The 25,777-nt window shown below is 32.9% G+C and overlaps 1 protein-coding gene and 1 pseudogene across 5 annotated transcripts; both read left to right on the top strand.

Moving 5' to 3' along the window:
• The first annotated feature begins 202 nt into the window (after positions 1-202).
• LOC108451256 (probable leucine-rich repeat receptor-like serine/threonine-protein kinase At3g14840) lies at positions 203-7,873 on the top strand. 5 transcript variants are annotated; one of them, XM_053029131.1, is made up of 24 exons: positions 203-576; positions 897-1,080; positions 1,479-1,550; positions 1,640-1,708; positions 1,791-1,862; positions 1,957-2,028; positions 2,139-2,210; positions 2,298-2,369; positions 2,464-2,535; positions 2,695-2,763; positions 2,856-2,927; positions 3,016-3,084; positions 3,532-3,597; positions 3,948-4,013; positions 4,125-4,160; positions 4,286-4,326; positions 4,436-4,812; positions 4,888-5,083; positions 5,501-5,647; positions 5,780-5,898; positions 6,004-6,214; positions 6,446-6,683; positions 6,937-7,087; positions 7,226-7,873. In XM_053029131.1, the coding sequence occupies exons 1-24, from the start codon at positions 435-437 to the stop codon at positions 7,589-7,591; spliced, it is 3,051 nt and encodes a 1,016-aa protein (XP_052885091.1). In that variant the 5' UTR covers positions 203-434; the 3' UTR covers positions 7,592-7,873. The 5 variants fall into 5 exon arrangements, with proteins under 5 accessions (XP_052885091.1, XP_017604455.2, XP_052885095.1 ...); XM_017748966.2 differs by having other exon boundaries at positions 2,692-2,763; XM_053029132.1 differs by having other exon boundaries at positions 438-576; positions 1,490-1,550; positions 2,692-2,763.
• Positions 7,874-11,428: 3,555 nt separating this feature from the next.
• LOC108451255 (probable LRR receptor-like serine/threonine-protein kinase At1g07650) lies at positions 11,429-25,026 on the top strand (annotated as a pseudogene).
• The last annotated feature ends 751 nt before the right edge of the window (positions 25,027-25,777 follow it).

Genomic DNA, 25,777 nt, shown 5'->3' with positions numbered 1-25,777 from the left:
ATTTTTAATCATGTTAAACATTTATTAATTTTATTAAAATTGAATTATTGATGATAGTATAAAATATTTAAAAATTAATTCGTATATAAAATATTAATAAATAAATTATAAGAATGAAAAATAATAACAAATTTAATTAGGATAAACAAAACTAATTAAAACCGAATAAAAACAATCCAAGTGATTTTTTTAAATCGATTTATCACGATAAAATAAGATACCATGGAGACGATTTGACGCCGCCCTGACTAAAACCATACGTTTAACCGACAATTTCATTGCATGAAAATGACACTCCAAAGGTGGGGTAGGCTGAGGATATCATGGAGACCAAAAGCAGAAAAAGGGTACCATAGCCGCTCTACATCAAAAGCTAAGTTTTTATAAGAAAAAGGTTTTGTGGAAGAAGATTGCTTCATTTCACTAAGAAAAACATGGGAGGCGCCGCCAATTGTCCTTCAGTCATGAATATACTCTTTGGGTACATAATTCTTACAGTCTTCTTGGTGCTGGTTTGCATGGAACCAAACCAAGTTGAAGCCCGAGTAGAGCCACCCTATCCTCCAGATTATGAACGTAAGTTAGTACTCAACTTTGCAATTTCTTTCTTCGTGTAAAAGATGAGCATTGTTTCTTTACTAGCTGGTTGTGAAAATTTCCGGTTAATGTTTTTGCAGTTTACTCTCTTCCATTTCGCTTTTTTATTTCTATTGTTTCTTTAACTAATCTGCATTAAACAGTACTCTGCAGGTCCGATTCATTTGGGTATATACTTGAGTGTTTATATGTCTTAAGAACTCACCCAAAAATTTTTCCAGGAATTTTCTTGTGAATGTGTTTTAATCCAACTCAGCTTCCTTCAATGGCTTCTCGAATTTATTTTATTATTTTTGCAGTAAAAGCTCTTCATGAGATAGCGGCAGAACTTGGAAAGAAGGATTGGAATTTCAGTGAGAATCCTTGCAACAATAAATCAAGCTGGTTTACTCCACCGCCGACACATGGGTCTCAGGCCATCAACAACAGTACTGTTACCTGCAATTGCTCCTTCACCAACGGTGAATGTCATATTGAAGTCATGTATGTCTTACTGGTCTTAAGAATTTGATGCTTTTTCTAATTTCTTAGTCATAGACCTACTCCTCTTTCTTTTTTAATTTTCATCATGTTAGCTTTGATTTCTATACCAGTGATTTGCTTGAATTCCCCAAAGTTGATTTTAGCAATATGAAATCAATAGCAGAGGCAAATAGAGTAAGGGTGTGCCTCATTTAAGATGAATCTCTGTATGGCTATGGCTTCGAATTCAAATGCAAATTTATCCCAACTAATCATCTAATTGATTATATAATATGAATGAAGTCATTTTTTTATCACTGAAGTGCTCTTTGAATCTCTTAACTATTTTCTGAGAGAACATATTTTTGGAAATTTTCAACTGGACGTGCTTCTAAAAGGCTTTGTATTCATTGGAAAAGCTATCTTGCAGGGCAGGATCTTGATGGTGTTCTTCCACCCTCACTTTCGAAGCTATTATATATTAAAACAGTGTAAGAAGAAGGTTACAATTGATGATTTTACTCTTTAACTAGCGAATAAGCTTCTGTCCATTCTAAAACTCTTTTTCTGTTGCTTTTAGAATACTCCATAGGAACTATCTTAAGGGTATAATACCACGTGAATGGGCTGCTCTGAAGTTGGAGACATTGTAAGCTACTAGCTCATTTCATGTTTATCCTGTTTAGAAGAAGCTTATTTTCGTTGAACTGATAGGAATGAATACATTTCAGGTCTGTTGCTATGAACCACATAACGGGGCCAATTCCAGGCTATTTAGGAAACATAACGACTCTAAAATATCTGTATGCCTCGGTTGCCTATGTTTTATTTTGTATTATCTCTCCCCTTTTTTCCTTAAAAGCAAGACAATGTTTCTTATTAGTGTTACTTTTACAGGAGCCTCGAAAACAACCAGTTTTCTGGAACTATTCCTCCTGAGTTTGGGAGATTGGTTAACCTGGAAAATCTGTTAGCTTTTTCTTCCCTATTAGATTTCATTCACGATCTATCAGTCTACTTCTCTTCCAAATATTTAGCATAGCATAGTTGGCTTGATTTTGCCTCTTCCTTGAATGCAGTACTCTTAATGCTAACTATCTCACTGGAAAGTTCCCCTCGTCCCTTGCTAATCTGTCCAATCTAAAAGAACTGTAAGTGTTTTCAACACGATCTAGAGTTCTACTGTTAAAAAGGCTAGATTTGTTTAGTACCACTGCTTTTATATGAGGCTCATGCAGAAGGATTAGCAGTAACAATTTCACTGGAAAGATACCCGACATTTTTCGAAGTTGGAAGCAACTTGAGAAATTGTAAGCATCTTTCTGTCTCCACTACATATCTAGAGCGCCTCATTGGAAGTTTTGGTGATGATTATTTTACAAAATTGAATTCTTTTGCTGACAGAGAGATTCAAGCTAGTGGTTTTGAAGGGCCAATTCCTTCAAGCTTAGCACTCTTGCATAACTTAGTGGAACTGTTAGTTTGTCTTAATCCCTGATTTTGTAGCTCTTCATTTGTATCAAATTATCAATGATTTAACATAATCTGGGTTCATTCCAATTTAGATGCTAAAATTATTGCATTGGGGGCCTTTTCTCTTTTAACTATTCTTTATGATGCAATATAAACCAGAAGGATCAGTGACTTACCTGGAGAGGGTTCAAAGTTTCCGAACTTAAAAAATATGAAAAACATGTACAGATTGTAAGTCATTCCCAGGCTTGCAAATTTCTTTAAGGTCATCTTTATCCCCATTTGTTATAATTGTGCTGACATGATGGGGGTTCATAATGCAGGATGTTACGTAGCTGCAACATATCTGGAACAATACCTGATTACATATGGGAACTTTCGGGACTGCAAATTTTGTAATTTTTCTGTTCTTATTCATCTCATTTGTCTATTTATTACAGATTCTTACAGCTATGAAATAGCTGATTTGTCTATTTCTTGCAGAGATCTTAGCTTCAACAAATTGGAAGGTAACATTTCAGATTCTGAAAGCCTTACAAAAGCACAATACATGTAAGTGCTATGAATTCTTGAGGTGTATTCATCCAAACCCAAATTAACCAATATGAAGAATACTATGCATAGAATGCTATTGAAATGATGCTCTAGCATTTTGGTCTTTTAAGTCTATTTATTAGATAAGAAAATCAGTAGTTAATAAAAAATTCCAAGTTTGTTTGAATTTTTTTTCTTATGGTAATACAGAACATTTTCATTTGTTTTATATTATCTGACCAGTGCACATGTTGCAAAATCATGGATGAAATCAAAATAAAACTAGCTTACTGATACCTTCACAACTTCAGAATCAGGAAGGGAAGGATAAATCCTCATGCATTAATATCCTCATATAAGTTCTAAATTTGGTTGAACTTACTTTACTTTTAAGTTTTTCGATTATATCTTTCCAATATAGTTCCAGCAGAAGTGCTTAACTGTGGTGTGCTCCTTACTGATTAGGTACCTGACAAAAAACTCTCTTGCTGGCCACATTCCAGAATGGATGAGTATTAGAGATAGCCGCTAGTATGTCTACTATCCTCCTTTTATCATCATCATCATCATTATTATTATTATTATTATTATTATATCTTCTTAGCCATGATTGTCCTTTTATTTTCTTCATTTTGTTAATTGACTCTACAAAGAATATTCATAGGATTTTCTTTTTTGACAGTCTTAAGGATATAATTCCAACATACCTATTTGTCTACAAACAATGCAAAAATAACCCAAATTACCCATTTTGTAATTTCTCAAAAGTACCTTTCCTGGTAACTTATACAGCTTATAATATTGTTAGTTTTTACTCAAAATTAATGTACATTAATTATTTCAAGTCTAGTTATTTATAATATATTATACAATTTTTGCAGCCAGATAGATCTTTCTTATAACAATTTTTCTGAAAGCCATCAGTCGCTTTCTTGTCGGGAAAATCTGTAAGAAAGACTTCCTCTTAACTTGGCTTCCTATGCTGTGTACATATTACTTCTCTGATTTTCTGTAAGATGTTTTCAAATATTAACCTGATTGGTCTATTTCTTCATCAGAAATTTGTTCCAAAGCTTTTCAGGAGGCAAAAACTTGTAAGTTTTTATCTTATTGAGCAAAAAAGTTACCACGCTTTTTTTTTTTTTTAAATCTCATTTTATTTTCTTTTGATCACCCTTCAACAAGACTGATGCTTCTTTGTCATACTACTGTGATGTAGAGGACCAGATAACTGCCTGAAGAGCTTGCCTTGTTCGAAAGGTAATTCCTTTGCATTTTATTGCAAATCTGTAGACTCTAGAAACATGTTCCACAGTAAGGTTTTCTCATACTCAACACGAAATGTATTTTCTTTTTCCATTCTTTATAGATTGGTATTCAGTAAATATAAATTGTGGTGGAGGAGCAACAACTATTAATGGAGTCAACTATGAGGCAGATGAAGACTTAGGAGGTCGAGCAAAATATGTTCCACTCAAAGAGACTTGGGAAACTAGTAGCACGGGGCTTTTCTGGGATACCACTCCTACTTCAATGGACTTTATAGCTCGAAATGTTTCTGTTCTCAGAACAAACAACTCCGAATTATATACAAGAGCACGCCTTTCTCCTCTTTCTCTCACGTATTACTTCCGTTGCTTAGCAAATGGAAATTATACGGTTACACTTCACTTTGCAGAGATAGTTATCAGAGACAATAGATCCTATCAAAGTCTTGGAAGGAGGATATTTGATGTTTATGTCCAGGTAGTTCATCATGTTAATATGTAGCTTAATTTGCATGTTATTGAAGCCAGTTTTGATTGAATAAGCTTGCTGCAGGAGAAACTTGAGTTAAAAGATTTCAATATTAAAAATGAGGAAAAGGGGGTTGATAAAGCAGTCATAAGGAAATTTAAAACCGTTGTGAGGAACAAAACTTTGACAATACGCTTTCACTGGGCTGGGAAGGGGACTACTGCAATCCCAAGAAGAGGAACATATGGTCCCTTGATATCAGCTATCTCAGTAGACTCTGGTAAGATCTATAATTAAAATAGCCATTCGTTCTTCTAATGTGCTCACTCAATCTCCCAGTTATATTTGGGATTTTCTTTTCTTAATTGTCAAATTTGTTTAATTCAAAGTGGATTAACATGTGAATGACTTGAAGCAATAATGGAGATGCCCTTAAACTATTGTCTGCATGATATAGATTCTTGGTAGCTGAATCTAGTAGAACTTTACTGTAAACTGACATAGCAACATAAGACCCACTTTATGTGCCTAAATTTTCTCAAAAGGAAATTTTAAGCATTCAATACCGTCTTAAGTACTTATATTTTCAGATAAGTCTTAACATTTTTACTGCCATATGATATGCACATGCAGTGTTACTTCGGGAGATGAAGTTTGAGAATAACTGTTAGTACCTTTTCTTCCCTTTTGTTGGTAGATCACAGGCCTCGAGTTCTCAATGCATGGGAAAAGAATTTGAAGTTTGTAGTGGGAGCTGTTGTTTCTGTTCTGTGCCTGGTTTTGGTAATCTTAGGTATTCTATGGTGGAAAGGCTACTTTCAACCCAAGCCATCAAGGGAACAAGGTACTCTAACAAACCTGAATCTACAATTTTATACTTCAAGATAATTTCTCTAGGATGATCTATTTGAACGTATGCATGTTTTTCAAGCTTATTGAATGTGTAATTCAATTGGTTCCCTCAATCTTGTCCAAGTCTTGAGGGGGTTAGATCTGCAGACTGGCTTTTTTACCTTTATACAAATGAAAGCTGCTACGAACAATTTTGACCCTGCAAATAAAATTGGAGAAGGTGGTTTTGGAGCTGTCTACAAGGTACCTGCATAACGTGCTTTTTCTTTACTGAATTTATGATGTTTCGGTGTATGTGTTATGTGATGAAATATATAACAAAAATTCTATGTTATACCTCTGCTGTAGGGTGTATTGCTTGATGGCACCATAATTGCGATTAAAAAACTTTCTTCAAAATCAAGACAAGGAGACCGAGAATTTCTGAATGAACTAGGCATGATTTCAGGATTACAACACCCGAATGTTGTTAGATTGTATGGATGTTGCGTTGAGGGAACTCAGCTGTTATTGGTATATGAATACATGGAAAATAATAGCCTTGCACATGCTTTATTCGGTAAGCTTAATGTTCTAAACCTCTTTTATTCCCCCTTTCTTTGATGTTTCTGTGATTGAACCAAATTGAGCGAGTGTTCTTGCCCTCTTTGGACGCTTCCATGTCCCCACAAGCAAAGAAAATGTTGATATTGATTTTATAAAAGTTAAAGAGAGAAAAGATCTCAACACTCTGTACCGACAATTGTTTGATGAATTGAATTTCAATGGATTGGTCCGTGTCAATGAGTAGGTCCTCAAGAAAGCCAGCTGATATTGGACTGGCCCACTAGGCAGAAAATTTGTCTTGACATAGCTAAAGGTCTAGCTTTCCTGCACGAAGAATCGAGTTTAACAATTGTACATCGAGACATCAAAACTACTAATGTGCTACTTGATAGCAATCTCAATGCCAAGATCTCCGACTTCGGTTTGGCCAAGTTTGATGAAGGGGAAAACACCCATATTAGCACCAGAATTGCTGGAACTATGTGAGCTACCTCCTTCCCTCTGTTTTCATCTGCTGATCATCATTGCATGTTTTAGTTGAATCAAACAAAACAATAGATTTGTCAAGCTGCTACCATCATAGACAAAATATTACGTACTGCAAATTGAATGATGCATCAATATTTAAACTATAAAGCAGTAAAAATGAGATCAAAGCCTCCAACCTTGCTTATGGAAAGGTGAACAAAGTTGATATGCATGAGAATGTTGTGCTTAAAGCTCCAATTTTTGCAGAGGATACATGGCCCCAGAATATGCATTATGGGGCTATCTGACCTACAAGGCAGATGTTTATAGTTTTGGGATTGTTGCATTAGAGATTGTTGCCGGGAAGAACAATACAAAATATCGACCAGAAGGTGATTATGTATGCCTTCAAGATCGGGTAATATGAGAATATCATCATAGAAACATCCATGCATTGTAACTGATTGGTGCATTAAACTTCTGCAAAGTCATTAATGCCTTACTCATGTTAATTTAGTTAATGTTGAAGTTCCATTATGTCATCAATGTATTTCAGGCTCTAGTTTTGCAACAAAAGGGAAACTTAATGGAGTTGGTGGATCCAAGGTTGGTGACGGAGTTCAATGAAGAAGAGGCAATTAGGATGGCAAAGGTTGCTTTATTATGCACTAATTCATCCCCAGCACTTAGACCAACCATGTCTGAAGTAGTAAACATGCTTGAAGGTCGAGCCCTTGTTCCTAAATTAATCATGGACCCAAGTATCTTTGCTGATGAGTCGAGATTTGGAGCACTAAAAGACCAATTTAACCAAATGCAGTCTCGGAAGGGTAGTGAAATCACCACGATTACTCAATCATCAATATATTCAAGTTCAACAGCATGGTCTGGTTCCTCCTCAACGTCTGTTCAACATCCATGAAATTCAAAGCAAAGTTGATTGATATTATTGTAACGTAAAAATATAGAAATTGTTTAGGCCACTTGGTTGATCACACCCTAGTAAAGTAAACAGTACAGGCATCGATTACTATTCAATTACTATTAAGACCTCTTATGATTACTACGGCCTTGATGTTGTACACTTTTGTGTGCATACTTTCAAAATTCGCTTGCACTAAAAAACCTCTCCTGTCATCCGTGTAAAAACTCCTCTCTCGAAGGGTTAAATGATTTTCAAATGATAGTCCCTATAAATAAACAATCCATGATCAATTAGTTAACTTGTGACAGATTATCCTTTTATTATAAAGATGAATTGTCAAAAGTTTATCCCTTAAATCACGACAACTTCATTACCAAATAACTCAAATTTTTATCCTAGGGAAAACAAAAATCCCACTAACTTAAGACTAAATAATCTAGTTTTCACTTACATAAAAAATCTTTATGTTTGCTGCAACAAAATCATAGACTCATGTAGGATACTGAGTAAGTGTGATATCATTAAATGGATTTTTAAAATATAAATTTAGAAATTTATAAAAATATAAAAACCTTAAAAATTTTAAAAAATTATGAACTTAGATCATTTATAAAAATATAAAATTTGAGATTTTTAAATTATTTTTAAAGTAGAAAAAACATATATATATTTTTAAAAACTGCATGTTGAGAATGAATTTTAACAAAGTCAAATCAAGTTCGATTCATCAAATTTTAAAAAAATCTAAAAATTGAGAATTTATTATGTGAAATTATAAAATATAAAATTATTAAAAATTATGTGGATAATGAATATAGATAAGTGGATATTTAGATTCACATGAATTTGGATATTCTCGTATGTCTATTTAAGGATAAATCTAAAATTCTTTTTAGGAGTTCAAAATTAAATTATAAAATTTGAGATGTCAAAATATAGATTTTATCGTGTATTAAATTATGATTTCATTATTTTTGAAGGACTAAATAAATTTTTTAATTTTTAGAGGTCAAAATATAATTTTACCGTTTATTAATTTATAATGCAATTATCTTTAAGGTACTATAACTACAATTTTACATTTGTTCGCCCATGTCAATATTCATTGTGGGCATACATTTTTAGCATTTTTTTATCTATATTTTTATTAAGTGTTATATTAAATTGGTGTGACCTTCAACTGGGTCACTAACTTAGTAAGAGAAGTTATGAAAATGTCTCAAAATTAAAATAAGTTATATTATTCAAAAGTATTTTAATTTTTTTATTTTAACAAAACCAATAGATAAAATATTTAAATGGTGGGATTTGAACACATGCCAATCAACTAAACTTTTATTTTAATAGTTTTATACATTTCTTTTAATATATTCATTTTATTACATTCATCAATCATATATTTATACTATTAATAATAACATATTTGATGTGTTATTATTAAATTTGTTTCAAACCATACATTTCATTATTTATTGTATATTATTTTAAATACATTTTATATTTTAAATGTGTTGTCTTCATATATACACGTATGTGATAGAGTTTTTATATTTTTAAAAATTTTATTATATTTTTCAAAATAACAAAGCTCTTATATTAACGGTTTAAAAAAATAAATTATTTAACAAAATAAAATCTAAAACTGTGGATAAAAATTTAAAGATGAAATTCATAAAAGTTAATGAAAAGAAATGTTAGAATGTTACTTTTCTCCAGAAAATATATATGATCTTAAGCTGAAGTTGAGGACTGCTGGTATTCAATTGGATAAAATAAAGCTTATCCTCTGCTGGTTCCAAGACACCATGTCCTCTTAATTCTTCAAATGCCAAAAGGTGGCATATTAGAGCTGTTAGGTACTTTCTAAAATAAATTGGTAAAGGTAAACCATATAGTTGTTCATGTAAAATTGTAAGCTTTTATTTTGTACATGGAAAATAAAAATTTGTAATAAGGGTACTCTTGTTAATAATTATTTTTATTTTGATAATTTATCGTTAATTTAAAATTAAATAATATTATTTTACACTCATTTTAGTCATTTAATTTTAATAATTTTTCATTTTAATAACCTATTTTATCTTATCTTTTCTTTTTATAATTAATTTTAGTTTATTTCAAGGGAAAATCTGGGTTTTTTAGAGAGAAGTATTTTACTTTTTTTAAACATTAGTTTAGTTTTTTTTTTTTGGTAAGCAAAATATTGGAGTTAGGTTTTTACAAGGAAAAACAAATTTATCTTTTTAACTGATTTTATTTCCCACTTTACTAGAGTTAATTCTAAAAATAAACAATTGACTAAAATGAAAACTAACAAAGTTAAGTGACTAAAATGAGTATATAATAATATTTTTTAATCCCAAATTAATGGCGGGTAACCAAAATGAAAGTTGTTGTTGACGGTAGTCCTCTTATTGCAATTTTTTTTTTATTTTGATGCCTAAAATAAAAACTTATGAAAGTTAAATGATCAATTATGTAGTTTACCCTAATATCCTTTTATCTTAAATATTAAAATAATAAACAAAATTATTAATTATTTAATCTACTAAAATTGAATCCAACAAATTTTGATATGTCCCAACTTGTTAAATGCTTTAAAAAATTCGAGGTAAGCTTTAAAACACAAGATTTTTGTGGTCAGGTCAAGATTAGGCTTAGGTGAAATTTGCCCAACTCGATATATTTACTAAAATACTTTTATATTAAATTTATATTTTTAGTTATATTTTATAACATATGTTTTAATTCTATAAATATTCCTTTATATGTTTTCTTATAATTTCTTACTTCTACAAAATTTTATAATATATTTGATTTAATTTTATAAAAAAAAATCCTCTCTTTGGACTAACACCTAACAATCTTTTAGCATCCTCAGCGTATTTTACTCTTCCTTTCCAAAACAGTTTCCTTTCATCTGTGGCCACCGCCGCATTTTTAAAATATGCTACTTCAATAGAACTTGAAGCAGCACTTTATAATGTATGGGTTTCCATTTTCAAGACTAACCTTAGCAAAAAACTGGTCAGGTGGGTATACGCTAAACAACATTAATGAATAATAATTTAGTATCCTTTGATGCTTTATATCAAATTGAGAATTAATTCTAAAACATTAAATTTTAACTACAATAATGAAGATATTACATTCGAAATAGTTTCAATGTATATAAACATTAATGAAGAATCAGAAATGATGCTTTCAACGGTTAGTTAAAGAATTGGGAAAAAAAAAAAACAAATTGCAGGAATGAGTACTTAAAAGAGAAAGGGAAGACATGAAGTTATATTATTAAATAGGATGATGTGGATCACGTGTGATATGACAAGAAAAATTTATTAATAATTTTGTTAACTCCTCTCAAATCTTCGAGAATCTTAATTTAAAATTGATTAGTTATTTAATACTCAAATGCTCCGGTTTCAATAAATTCGGGGAGGGTTTTGTTTTTAATGACTGGGGTTTTGGTCAACCGATGAGTCAGGTAGGGTCAATGGCAAACCGGTGAAGTATGAATTTATTTAATCTAAAAATAATAAAAAATGTGATGTAACACAGACAAAGACTAAAAGAAAATTTGGCCATCAATGGTCTGTCTTTGAACCCTTAAATTTACTATAGTTTACATCTCAATTCTATTTCAATTTATTATTTTTCCAAATCCTTAACTAGTGGACAATTCATAAACTATAGGCATATCATAATTGGTTCTTCTCCTTTACAATAAAAAGTGGGGCCTCACTTTATTCTATAAAATTTTATTATTACTTTATTACTACTAGAGCACTATAAACCTCCGCTTTACCTTTCGGGGTTTGTTTTTTTTTTCCATGAAATGGAAATAAGTGGTAATATACTTCAGTGTACCTTTTTTCACATGACATAGGACTTTTCTCCAACTTATCTTTTCCGCATTTCCATCATTGAAATCATGAATGTCTAAGTACGGTACTATTTTCCTCATACACTTCAAAAGTTGGTTACTTAGAGCTGCATCAAAAGCTAACTTTTGAAGAGAAAATTGGTTTAGGTGAAAGAAGATTGCTTCATTTCACTAAGAGAAACATGGGCAGACTTGCTACACGTCCTTCAACCATGAAAATACTCTTTGGGTTCATGATTCTTACAGTCTTGATGCTCATTTGCATGGAGCCAAACCAAGTTGAAGCCCAAGTGGAGCCGCCCTATCCTCCAGATTATGAAGGTAAGTTAGCACAGCTTTGCAACTTCTTTCTTGCTTCAGGCTGTGTTAAAGATGAACAGCATTTCTTTACTAGCTGATATTGGAAATTTCCTCTTCATATTTTGAGACTTTACTCTGTTCCAGTCCACTTTTCTTTTCATTGTTTCTTAATTAATCTCAACCAAACAGTAAATTGCAGGTTTGGCTCATTTGAGTATGTACTTGAGTGTTTAGAATTATCCTGTGATTTGCTTGTAAATTTGTACCAACCCAATTCTACTTCCTCCAATTGCTTCTCAAATATTTGTTCTTTTCTTTCTGGGTTTGCAGTAAGAGCTCATCATGAGATAGCAACAGAACTTGGGAAGAAGGATTGGAATTACAATGAAAACCCTTGCAACAATAAGTCAAGTTGGTTTACTCCACCGCCGCCGCCAAATGTGCCTGAGGCCATTAACAACAGTACTGTCACCTGCAATTGCTCCTTCCCCAATGGTGAATGTCATATTGATGGCATGTAAGTCCTTACTGATGATAATAAAATTGATGCTTATTTTAATTTCCTTAACCATAGACAGTCCTCTTTCTTTTTATTTTCAGTATGTTAACTTTGATTTCTGTATCAGTGATTTGCTTTGCTTGAATTGTCCATTTTGATTTTAGCACTATGAAATTATTACCATAGGCAAATAGAGCAAGGGTGTGCCTCATTCAAGATGAATGGCTGTATGAGTATGGCTTCGAATTCGGATACAAGTTTATCCTAATTAATCATCTCAGTCATTATATAATATCAACACTTTCATTTTCTATCACTGAAAGGGGTCTTTGAATACCTTTTCTGCAACAAAAATTTCTCTCCTAACTATTGTGTGAGAGAAAATATATCTGGAATTTTGAATTTGACATGCTTCTAAAACCTTTTTATTCATTGGAACAGCTATCTTTTGGGGCAGGATCTTGATGGTGTTCTACCATGCTCACTTGTCAAGCTATCACATATTAAAGTATTGTAAGAAAAAAGGATACAACTGATGATTTTACTCTTTAACTAGCAAATAAGCTTCTATCTTTCTTTATAACTCCTTTTTCTGTTGCTTTTAGGGTACTATATCTCAACTATCTTAATGGCACAATACCACGTGAATGGGCTGCTCTGAAGTTGGAGACACTGTAAGCTACTAGCGCATTTCATGTTTATCCTGTTTAGAAGAAGCTTATTTTCATTCAACTGACAGCAATGGATACATTTCAGGAATGTTGCTATGAACCGCTTATCGGGGCCGATTCCAAGCTATTTAGGAAACATAACCTCTCTAAAATATCTGTATGCCTTGCTTGCCTATGTTTTCTTTAGCATTATTTCTTTCCTTTTTCCTTAAATGCATTATAACGTTTCTTTTAGTATTATATTTTCAGAAGCCTGGAGAACAACCTGTTTTCTGGAACTATTCCTCCCGCGTTTGGGAAATTGGTCAACCTGGAAAACCTGTTAGGCTTTCTTTTCGCTTTTAGATATTCGTGCATGACTTATCAGTCTACTTCTCTATGGTTGGCCTGATTTTGCCTCTTTCCTGAATTCAGTACTCTTAGTGCTAACTATCTCATCGGAAAGTTTCCCTCATTCCTGGCTAATCTGTCCAATATAAAAGAACTGTAAGTGTTTTCATTTTTCAACACTATCTAGTGTTTACTGTTAATAAGGCTAGATTTGTTAATACCCTGCTTTATGCAAGGTATTTGCAGTAGGATTAGCAGTAACAATTTCTCTGGTAAGATGCCCGACATTTTTCAAAGTTGGAAGCAACTTGAGAAATTGTAGCGCACCTTTCTGTCTCAACAGCTTCTCTATAGCTCTTTATTGAAAGTTTGTCTGGTGATGATTTGAATTCTTTGGCTGACAGAGAGATTCAAGCTAGTGGTTTTGAAGGGCCAATTCCTTCAAGCTTAGCACTCTTGCATAACTTAGTGGAACTGTGAGTTTGTCTTGATCCCTTTAGATTTTGTAGCCCTTCATTTCTATTAATGATTTAACGTAATCTGGGTTCATTACAATGTAGATGCTAAAATTATTGAATTGGGGTCCTTTTCTATTTTAACAACTCTTTATGATGCTATATATTTCAGAAGGATCAGTGACTTATCTGGAGAGGTTCAAAGTTTCCGAACTTAAAAAATATGAAAAACATGTACAGATTGTAAGTCATTCCAAGACTTGCAAATTTCTTCGAGGTCATATTAATCCCTATTTTTTATAATTGTGCTGACATGATGGGGGCTCATAACGCAGGATATTACCTAGCTGCAACATATCTGGACCAATCCCTGATTACATATGGGAACTTTCGTGACTGCAAATATTGTAATTTTTCTGTTCTTATTCATCTCATTTTTAAGTATTTAATTCAGTACTAGGAGCAGTTGTGTAGATTTGCGGAAAATGTTCGTCATGATATAAATGTACGATGTTCATGTGCACGAGCTCAGTTCTTCTGCGACTAATGTCTGTTTATGTTTCATATTTACAAAGATTTTTGTACAAATCCATGTAGAGACTAGAGCAGCAATCTACTTAGAGGTGTTTCATAATTTTGCACTCATTGTATCAATTGCCATATCACATTAGGTAAAACGGTGCTAATGTTGACTGATTCTATAATATTTGTAGCAACATCTTCACTAGTTTAATGGAATACTATGATTTTTCATTCATTTTTTTTACAAGTTGAATATTTAGAATAGCGTACATGAATCTGCTATAATCAGCATCTTGAGAACTTCAACATCTGATATCTTGCTTGCTTTCCATGAATTCTTTCTTCGTAAATGCACTCATCATATATTTTATAGATTTCAAATTTCCATTAATCAATCATTTTTAGAATTTATATTTGGATGGCCTAAGAATTAGCTGTTCTTTTTTCTATTTCTTCCAGAGATCTCAGCTTCAACAACTTGGAAGGTAACATTTCAGATACTGAAAGCCTTACAAAAATGCAATACATGTAAGTGCTGAGTTTTTAACATTTATTCATCCAAACCCCAGAATAACCAATCTGGAGAACACCTAGGTACATTATACTCTTGAAATAATACTCGGTCTAGGTAGATTTTTTTTATCATTTAATAAGATATTTATTGAAAAAGAAACAGTATTTAATCAAAAGTTCCTATTTTATTAGACTTTTTAATTCTTATGGTAATAGAAAACATTTTCATTTGTTTATTTTATCTGAACAATGTACATTTTGGAAAATCATGGATAACATCAAAATAAAACTCGCTTGCTCGTACTTTCACAACTTCAGAATCAGGAATCTGCATGCATTACTATCCTTGTATAAGACCTAAATTTGGTTGAACTTATTTAAATTTAAGTTTTAATCGTAACCTTTCAATATGGTTCCCATAGAAGCGCTTAATTGTGAATGTTGCTTACTTATTAGGTATCTGACACACAACTCGCTTAGTGGGCACATTCCAAATTGGTTGAGTATTAGAGACAGCCGCTAGTATGTCAACTATCTTTCTTTCTCTTTTTTTTTTTTTTTTTTCAATTTGATACATGATTATCTGTTATTTTCTGCATTTTGTTAACTGATGCTTCGAAGAATATTTGTAATATGATTTTTACTGGATTCGATCTTATGTTATTTACAGCCACTTAAGGATTTTCTTCTTTTGACAATCTTAAGGATATACTTCCAAACTACCTGTTTCTCTTGAAAACATGCAAAATGACCCAAATTATCCATTTTGTAGTTGCTCAAGAGTACCATTCCTGGAAACATGTCCTGTGTAACTTATACCAGTTATAACATTGTTATTTTTAATCAAAGTCAATGTACCTTAATGTTTCAAGTCTAGTTAGTAATAATATATTATACTTTTTGGCAGCCAGATAGATCTTTCTTATAATAATTTTACTGAGAGCTCTGACTCGCCTTCTTGTCCGGAAAATCTGTAAGAAAAATTTCCTCTTGGCTTCCTATGCTGTGCACGTTTTACTTTTGCAAATTTTTGTAAGATGTTTTGAAATATTAAACTGATTGGTCTGCTGCTTCATCAGAAATTTGTTCAAAAGCTTCTCAGGAGGCAAAACCCTGTAAGTTTGTATCTTATTGAGCAAAAAAGTTACCACTTTTTTAGTTATTTCTATTCTTTCCCTTTTGATCACTCATTAACAAGACTAATGCTCCTTTGCCTTACTACTCTGATATAGAGGACTAGATAACTGCCAGAAGAACTTTCCTTGCTCAAAAGGTAATCTTTTTGCATTAAATGCACATCTGTAGACTCTAAAAACATGTTTCACCGTAAGGTTTTATCCTGGTCAACATTGAGTGTATCTATTCATTCTATATAGATTGGTATTCAGTAAATATAAACTGTGCTGGAGGAGCAACAACTATTAATGCATCGACTATGAGGGTAATGAAGACTTAGGAGGTCCAGCAAAATATTTTCCGCTCAGAGAGACTTGGGAAACTAGTAGCACGGGGCTTTTCTGGGATACCGATGTTACTTCAAGGGACTTTATAGCACAAAACGTTTCCATTCTCAGAATAAAGAACTCCGAATTATACACAAGAGCACGCCTCTCTCCTCTTTCTCTGACATATTACTTCCGTTGCTTAGCAAATGGAAATTATACGGTTACACTTCATTTTGCGGAGATAGTTATCAGAGACAATAGATCCTATCAAAGTCTTGGAAGGAGGATATTTGATGTTTATGTCCAGGTATTCAATAATGTTATATATGAAGTGTAATTTGCATGTTACAGAAGCTGGTTTGATTGAATAAGTTCCTTTCAGGAAAAACTAGAATTGAAAGATTTCAATATTCAAAATGAGGCAAAGGGTGTCGATAAAGCTGTCAGTAACAAAAATTTGACAATACGCTTTCACTGGGCTGGGAAGGGGACAACTGCAACCCCAAGAAGAGGAACATATGGTCCCTTGATATCAGCTATTTCAGTAGACTCTGGTGAGATCTATAATTAAAAAAGCCATTCATTCTTCTTAGGTGCTTGCTCAATCTCTCTGTTATATTTGGGAAATTCTCTTAATTGTCAAATTTGTTTAATTCAAAGTGGATTAAAATGTACATGATGTGAAGCAATAATGGAGTTGCCCATAAGTGTTGTCTGCATGGCATAGATTCTTGGCAGCTGAAGGTATTAGAACCTTACTGTGAACTGACATAGCATAAGACACAATTTATGTGCTTAAATTTTCACAAAAGGAAACTTTAAGCATCCGATACCATCTTAAGTACTTAAATTGTCGGATAAGTCATAACATTTTTTACTGCCATATGCACATGCAGTGTTACTTCAGGAGATGAAGTTTGAGAATAACTGTTTGTACCTTTTCTTCCCTTTTGTTGGTAGATTACAAGCCTCGAGTTCTCAATTCATGGGAAAAGAATTTGAAGTTTGTAGTGGCAGCTGTTGTTTCTGTTCTGTGCCTGATTTTGGTAATCTTAGGCATTCTATGGCGGAAAGGCTATTTTCGACCCAAGCCATCAAGAGAACAAGGTACTCTAACAAACTTCAATCTACAATTTTATTCTTTGAAATAATTTCTCTTATGCATGTTTTTCAAGCTTGTTGAATGTGTAATTCAATTGGTTCCCTCAATCTTGTCCAAGTCTTGAGGGGGTTAGATCTGCAGACTGGCTTTTTTACCTTCAGACAAATGCAAGCTGCTACAAACAACTTTGACGCTGCAAATAAAATTGGAGAAGGTGGTTTTGGGGCCGTCTACAAGGTACCTGCATCACTTTGTTTTTCTTTACTGAATTTATGATGTTTAGGAGTATGCGTTATGTGATGAAATATATCACTAAAGTTCTATGTCATACCTTTGCTATAGGGCGAATTGCTTGATGGCACCATAATTGTGATTAAAAAACTTTCTTCAAAATCAAAACAAGGAGATAGAGAATTTTTGAATGAACTAGGCATGATTTCAGGATTACAACACCCGAATGTTGTTAGGTTGTATGGATGTTGTGTTGAGGGAATTCAGCTGTTGTTGGTATATGAATACATGGAAAATAATTGTAACAACCCGTTTTTAGGGTTAATCAGAACAGTGGTTTCGGGGCCACTAAATCCGATGAGTAGGTTTGTAAATATTATATTTAATATTTATGAGTTAATTGTGAGTTTAAAAAAGGTTTTTGATATTGTGATTTTTGTTTTATAAGCGATTTATTAAGCTCAAGTGGTATGACCCTAAGGTCAAGTGGGTTTAGAAAATGAGGTATCGAGACCTCATTTCTATAAACCGAGTCGTAAATATTTTTATAAATATTTACGGAGTGGCAATAAGATGATATTAAAGTTTCGTTGAAAAATTTTATTGTTTTGATAGTTAATTAAGCAAAAAGGACTAAATCGCATAAGCGTAAAAGTTGTGTTCTATAAGTTAAAGATATTAAATAGCTATGGAATTAAATAGTGGGAGTCCTTAAGTGGTAATTATTCCATAATTGTTGATAGTGGAATTCCATGGCTTGGTATAATGGAAATTATTAATGTATATTAAGGTTAAATATGGTATTTGGTAATTATAATAAAATAAAATAAAACAAAAGCCAAATTACATGCTATCATCTTCATCAATAGCCGAATGTGAGAAAGAAAATAATGTTCTCAAAGCTTTGAAGGTTCGGCCATGGTTGTTCATGCATGTAAGTCTATGTCGTCTCGGTTTTTAATAATTTTTACGTTTTTGAGATCGTTGCTTTGTAATCTAGCTGGCCCGTACCTCTAATTTTAAAATTGTTAAAGTATTTGGATGATGCCATTATTGAATGTTTGAGTATCTTGTTGTTTGATGATGAGTAATAAATCTTTGATGTTTGATTTTCATGTTTGATTAAGTGATTTTTGATAAAAATGGGTATTAAGGACTAAATTTAGAAATTTGTAAATTGAAGGGTCAAAACGTGAAATAAATAAAAGAAATGGGTTGCTAGAGACCTAAGGTAAATTCGGCCTAACATAGGTTTGATGAAATTTTGAGTAATTTGTGTTATTTTGAAATAGGGATTAAATTGTAAAAATGTGAAATGTTAGGGGATAAAATGCAAAATGCCCAAATTATGTGTCTTTAGATAAAATTTAATGAAATGTTGAATAAGTGAGTTAATTTTGATATTAATTAGATTGGCAAAAGTAGAATTCGGATTTGGATCGGGGGGAAAATCAAAATGGTCGATTAGTCGTCTCGTTCCGATTATTGTCTTCCGAGGTAAGTCCTTAAGTAATTATATTTGATTTGCTGCGCGCCTAAGATTATATAATATGATAAGTAATTATTTGACGTTTACAAGTTCGATTTGCAATAAGTATATTGAATTTCGGCTATAAAGCCGAATATGAAATGGATGATTTATGTATATAATGTGGCCGAATGACTATTAAGTGATGATGTGAAAGTGTGTAATATGTGTATACAATTTTATTGTACTTGTTTGTATAAAGTCGAATGTGAATTGAATGGTATATATGTGGTGAAAGAATAGCTATTATGAAACAAAGTCAAAGAATGGGATATTTGTATAATAGATGAATTGTGACTATTGTTCCTACTTGATCGAGGTTGTGTGTGAAATAATTTGTGAATATGGCATATAGTCAAATGGTTATTAAAAGTGAAACTAGGATAATGAAAAGATTATGTGTTCCTTGTGTATGATTATTGAACCGAAAGTTAAAAGGTAGGTGTACATTTTGTGCTTATATTCGAATGAAGCAATTAAATTGCTAATGTGAAATGTTATGTGAAATGTGTTAACATGTGAATAAATATACAAGACACTGGAAATATATCCGGGCCAAAGTCCCATGAGCTTCGGTCTTTGAAATGTATCCGGCTAAAGTCCCGCAGATTCGTCTTTGAAATATATCCGCTAAAGTCCCGCAGATTCGTCTTTGAAATGTATCCGGCTAAAGTCCATGAGCTTCGTCTTTGAAATATATCCGCCAAAGTCCCATGAGCTTCGTCTTTGAAATGTATCCGGTTAAAGTCCCATGAGCTTTGTCTTGATAATATAATTTCGGTTTTATACCTAGTAGGCCAAGTGCCGATGAATTTGATAAAAGTATACAATTACAAGATCCTACACTAAGTTGACAAATTGAAAGTGCATTACATATTAAGTTGGCGGTATGTATCATGTACTGTATGCGATTTTGATTTGAATTAAATTATAAATATATAAAGTGATGCATCGTGAATAAGTGTTATGACTATAAATGTGATTGTGATATATTCGGTAAATGTGTGAAGTTATGTGAAGTGATTCTATGTTTATATTCAAATATAAACACTTGGTCCTTGTGGAAAGGTTTGTGGAAGTATATGATTTTATTTTTAGGTGATTACGATCTTGGAAAATTAAATGTGAATATGATATTGTATTTCATTCGTTTCAATTGAACTAAAGCTGATAGTGAAGCATTTTAATGCCTATGTTATATGAGTTCGATCTTGAATGACATGATATACATGTTTAGATAATCTGAATGCAAGGAATGTGTGAAAGAGCAAATTTGTAATAAATCTGCTTGGGACAGCAACTGTAGCGTGATTTTGAAAAATCACCATAAATTGTGGAAATTGAATTAGAAGCTGAATAAATTATGAAATTAAAGCTTAACGAGTCTAGTTTCTTATAAAAGAAACCGTGTAAGCAAAAGAATTTTAGAAAATGAGATATTTGAAGTGGAGTGAGACAGAGTCAAAATGACTTTGAAATCCCCTGTTCTGTCTTTAGAAAATCATTGTAAATTGTACAATGATGATTATAAGATAAAATTTATATTCTCAGACTCCTTAATGAGTCTAGTTTCAAATGAAGTAAACGATAACATATTTCGAATTCTGTATAATGAGAAAATTGATTTGTAGTGAAGAGTGGTCAGAATAGTCAAACAGTGAAACAGGGGAAACTTCAATAAAAATCTGGTATTGATTGGTCAAACCAAAAATTTTGAAAATTTTATGGATGGAAGATATATAAGTCTATTTTCAGGAAAAATTAACGGCACTTTATTTGGAGTTTCTTATCTCCAGTTATAAATAATTTTGTGATTGTTGCTCAGGAAAACAGCTTGTAGTAAATTTGTGATTTTGTTGCAAACATGGTTAAAACTAGTTAATGAGATACTTTTCGAGTTCTTATGATCTTATTTGTGATTTCAATATTTGGTTTTAATTGAGTTCAGATTCAAGTGAGGTGAATTTGCTAAATATGCATTATGTTCATGGATACTTGGCCGAAATGGCAATTACCTAGGAATGATTTCTTGAAAATTTGAAATAATCGATCTATAAGTAAATTAATTGTTTGCATTGCTTAAAACTTACTAAGCATTGAAGCTTACTCCGTGTTCTCTTTTCATTCCTTATAGGTTTATCCTTTAGTTCGAGTTGGAAGAGCGGAGATATCATCACACTATCGAGTCATTATGTGAGTTGAGAAGATGGTATATCATCATGATTTAAGGCATGTATAGGATAGACTATAGGTAGAATGATATTTTGACTTTGTATACATTATAGCCATGCGAAGATGGCTCGCTTATTTTGTTTAGAGAAGCCTTATAATTGAACTAATGTGTTGAAATGTTTTAGTTATAACTTGATAGTAGTTAATTTGTTATTAGATATTCGGTTATGTTTTGATAGTTAGTCATTTTGGAAATTTATAAGAGCTCTTATGAAAAATCAATGAGACAGGTTGCATTGTTGATAATTTATGTCTGGTAAATATCTTTGACCTTATAGAAGTTTTGTTCAGTCAAGTAATACCTCATAACCTTATTCCGGCAACGGATACGGGTTAGGAGTGTTACAATAATAGCCTTGCACGTGCTTTATTCGGTAAGCTTAATTTCTTAAACCTCTTTTAACCCCCCTTTCTTTGATGGTTCTGAAATTGGAACCATATAAGCAAGTGTTCTTCTCCTCCTTTGAACACTTTCATATCCCCACTAGAGAAGAAAATGGTGATGTTGATTTTATAACAGTTATAGAAAAAAAAGGTCTCAACACTACGTATTGACAACTGTATGATAAATTGAATTTTACTGGATTGGCTTGTGTCATTGAATAGGTCCTAAAGAAAGCTAGCTGAAATTAGACCGCCTACTAGGCAGAAAATTTGTCTTGGCATAGCAAAGGGCCTAGCTTTCCTGCACGAGGAATCGAGTTTAAAAGTTGTACATCGAGACATCAAAACCACCAATGTGCTACTTGATAGCGATCTCAATGCTAAAATCTCGACTTGGTTTGGCCAAGTTTGATGAGGAGGAAAACACCCATATTAGCACCGAATTCTTTGGAACTATGTGAGCTACTTCTTTCCTCTGTTTTCATCTGCTGATCATCCTTGCATATTTTAGTTGAACCTAACAAAGCAATAGATTTGTGAAGTCGCTACCATCGTAGACAAAATAATACGTACATTCTTGAAAGCGTAGTTTCGCAAATAGAATGATGCATCAATTTTAAACTATAAAGAAATAAAATGAGATCAAAGCCTCCAACCTTGCTTATGGGAAGGTGAACGAAGTTGATATGCATGAGAATGTGTTATGCGCCTTGGCGTAGGATCTAGTTCTGTGTCTGAGCGAGAAAGAATTCTTACTTGACCTATGGTTACTCAAAAGCGATTCCTCCTTGATGAACCCCTCTCAAAATAACGTTTCTTTTTATAGAATAATTGCTTACCTCTTTTTTCATATTGATGACCTTTTATAGACGTTAATGACAAAGGAAATAGTCCTAATTGACATAAAATAGAATTCCTAACTTAGAGTTTATGAAGGAAATAAAACCTAATATAATAGATAAAATAAGTAAAACTAAAACTCTTAGTAAAACCGATATATAATAAATAAATAAAACTAAAACTCCTATTGCAATTAAAGTGTCCATATCATTACTCCCTTCTGAATTGTGCTTGTCCTCAAGTTCAAATTCAAAATAAACTTCAAAACTTATCCAAAATCATCTATCTCATCATCATCTTGCTTGCCTTCAATGTCCGGTACTTCTATAAAAATAACCTTTTACATTTGTGTCCCATGGAATAAGACTCGTCACAATTATAACACGACCCTTTAGCCCTTCTTTCGCCATTTCTATCCGTGTCAATCTTTTAATAAATGGTGCGAAGAACCTATTTTACCGTTGTTCCTGTTGGTTCTATTGTTTGTCCCCTCCCTTGCAATGTTACGAGTTGTTGGAATGATTGAATTCTTTGTCGGTGTTTTGGGAAGTTGACCAGTTTAGATTGGTGCGAGATAACATCTTGGAAGAGACTTTTTGTTTACGTTCCAAAGCTCGTGCCATATTCATTGCAACTCCAAGGTTTCGCGGTTGTTACATCTCAATATCAATTCTAAGTTCTTCTACCAATCCAGCAGTAAAAAGGTTTACTTGTTGTCGAGGTTTAAGATCAGTAGTCCTAGCGAGTAGTGATTGAAATTGGTGTTGATATTCTTCTACCGTCCCAGTTTGTCTCAAGTTTGCAAGTTCCCCCAAGGGGTTATTACTCATAGGTGTCCCAAACCTGATATGACAACACTCTCTGAAGCGTTTCCAATCCAGATTTGCCTCCTCTTCTTCGATTTGATCAAACCATAATTGTGCCTCTCTTAAAAGATGGAATGAAGCTAGGCCGACTTTGTCTTCTTTGTTGGTCCGTTGATTGCCAAAAAAAATTTCGCATCTTTCTAACCATCCTAAAGGATCTCCAACCCCATCATAAGTGGGAAATTCCATCTTAGAGTATCGTGGCACCATGCCCCCACTGTGTTGCGAATCTGAATTTCTTTGCTTGCCTCCACTGTTGCCTTGTTCTTTATTATTTTTTTCTGAATCCCCTTTCGTTGTCTTTTGGACCGAAAGAGATAACATCGCCACCTGCTCCTCTAACGCTTGTTGCCTTGTAGCCATTTGTTCCATGAATGCCTCCAACTTGGTGTCAAAGTTTTTTCGTCACCCATGACGGTGGCTCGATACCAAATTGTTATGCGCCTTGGCGTAGGATCTAATCACAGTCTAGACGAGAAAGAATTGTTGCTTCGACCTATGGTTACTCAAAAGCGATTCCTCCTTGATGAACCCCTCTCAAAATAACGTTTCTTTTGATAGATTAATTGCTTACCTCTTTATTTCATATTGATGACCTTTTATAGTATTAATGACAAAGGAAATAGTCCTAATTGACATAAAATAGAATTCTAACTTAAAGTTTATGAAGGAAATAAAACCTAATATAATAGATAAAATAAGTAAAACTAAAACTCTTAGTAAAACACGATATATAATAAATAAATAAAACTAAAACTCCTATTGCAATTAAAGTGTCCATATCGAATGTTGCGCTTAAAGCTCATTTTTTGCAGAGGATACATGGCCCCTGAATATGCTTTATGGGGCTATCTCACCTACAAGGCGACGTTTATAGTTTTGGGATTGTTGCATTAGAGATTGTTCTTTGGGAAGAACAATACAAAATATCGACTGAAGAGGATTATGTATGCCTTCAAGATTGGGTAAGATATGATCCGTGTTTCAAGTTATAATTTGACAATATCATCATAGAAATATCCATGTAGTTATGGCCGACTCGATGGGTGGGTTAAACCTGCAAATTCATTAACGCCTTTCTCCGCTTAATTAATCTAATGTTGTATTATGTCATCAATCTATTTCGAGCTCTTGTTTTTCAACAAAAGGAAACTTAATGGAGTGGTGGATCCAAGGTTGGGGACGGAGTTCAATGAAGAAGAGGCAATTAGGATGACAAAAGTAGCCTTACTCGCACTAATTCATCCCCAAGACTTAGACCAACCATGTCGAAGTAGTAAACATGCTTGAAGGTCGAACCTTGGTTCTGAACTAATCTTGGACCCAAGCATATTTGCTGATGAGTCGAGATTTAGAGCAGTAAAAGACCAATTTAATCGAATGCAACCTCAGAGTAGTAAAACCACCACGATTACTCAGTCATCGGATTCAACTTCAACAGCATTGCTTGGCTCTTCCTCAACACTTGTAGAACATCAATGAAATTCAAAGCAAACTTGATTGATACTTTAAAAACAATAAAAATTAGTAAAATTTTGGGTTTATGTATACAGTTTTTTTATTGTGAGACAAAGTTTGCACGTAATTTTGTGTTCCTGATTGAAATTTTCACAAACTTTCACGAAGAATCCTCAATGTTCTATGTTCTAAGATCATGGGTTTTAATAATGATAATCACACTCACTTCTAAATTCCTTGTAACGACCTAAATTCAGCTTAGACATTATGGTAGAATCCGAAGATATTACAAAGAATGGGCTTTGAAAACTAAGTTGGTTCAATAAACCATTCAACTTTTATAACTCATGTTCATTCATTATTATTATTGAAAGCGTCCTTTAATTAGTTCATTTGCCAAAACATAATTTATAGCGAAAGTCACAAATTGTTATATTGTGGGAATGCAATTCATGTTTTCAGAAAACCATTTATTTTCGTAAAATCGTGATTTCAGACAAGCATTGCAATGAAAGAGTCAAAAACACATCCAAAACCAAATAAAAACCAATGGTTCGAAGAGTCCTAAAAATTATAAACTCACAAATAAAACCAAAATTATGAATAAAAAAAACCATAGCTTACTAAGTAAACTAGTTCACAATCAAGTGGTTACCGTTGAGCCTCCATCGCACCTACCCGTTTAAGTCTATGGATTACCTGAATAGAACAGACAAACGAATGTGAGTTTTCGTAAACTTATTGTGTAACCCAACATAAATAGACATGCAAAACATACAAAAAATCTCATATACGATCAGATACAGATTCAAACTCATGTCTATTTCAGACACAGATAACAGAATTAGATATGTAGGATCCTATCCCCATCCTCTACATACCAACTCCGACCATCCCATCACACCATGTGAGGTTAAAAAC

The sequence above is a fragment of the Gossypium arboreum genome, chromosome 5 (genome assembly GCF_025698485.1).
Source record: "Gossypium arboreum isolate Shixiya-1 chromosome 5, ASM2569848v2, whole genome shotgun sequence".
Classification (NCBI taxonomy): domain Eukaryota; kingdom Viridiplantae; phylum Streptophyta; class Magnoliopsida; order Malvales; family Malvaceae; genus Gossypium; species Gossypium arboreum.
The sequence above is the reverse complement of the archived record's forward strand: the minus strand, read 5'-3'. Positions and strand labels throughout refer to the sequence as shown.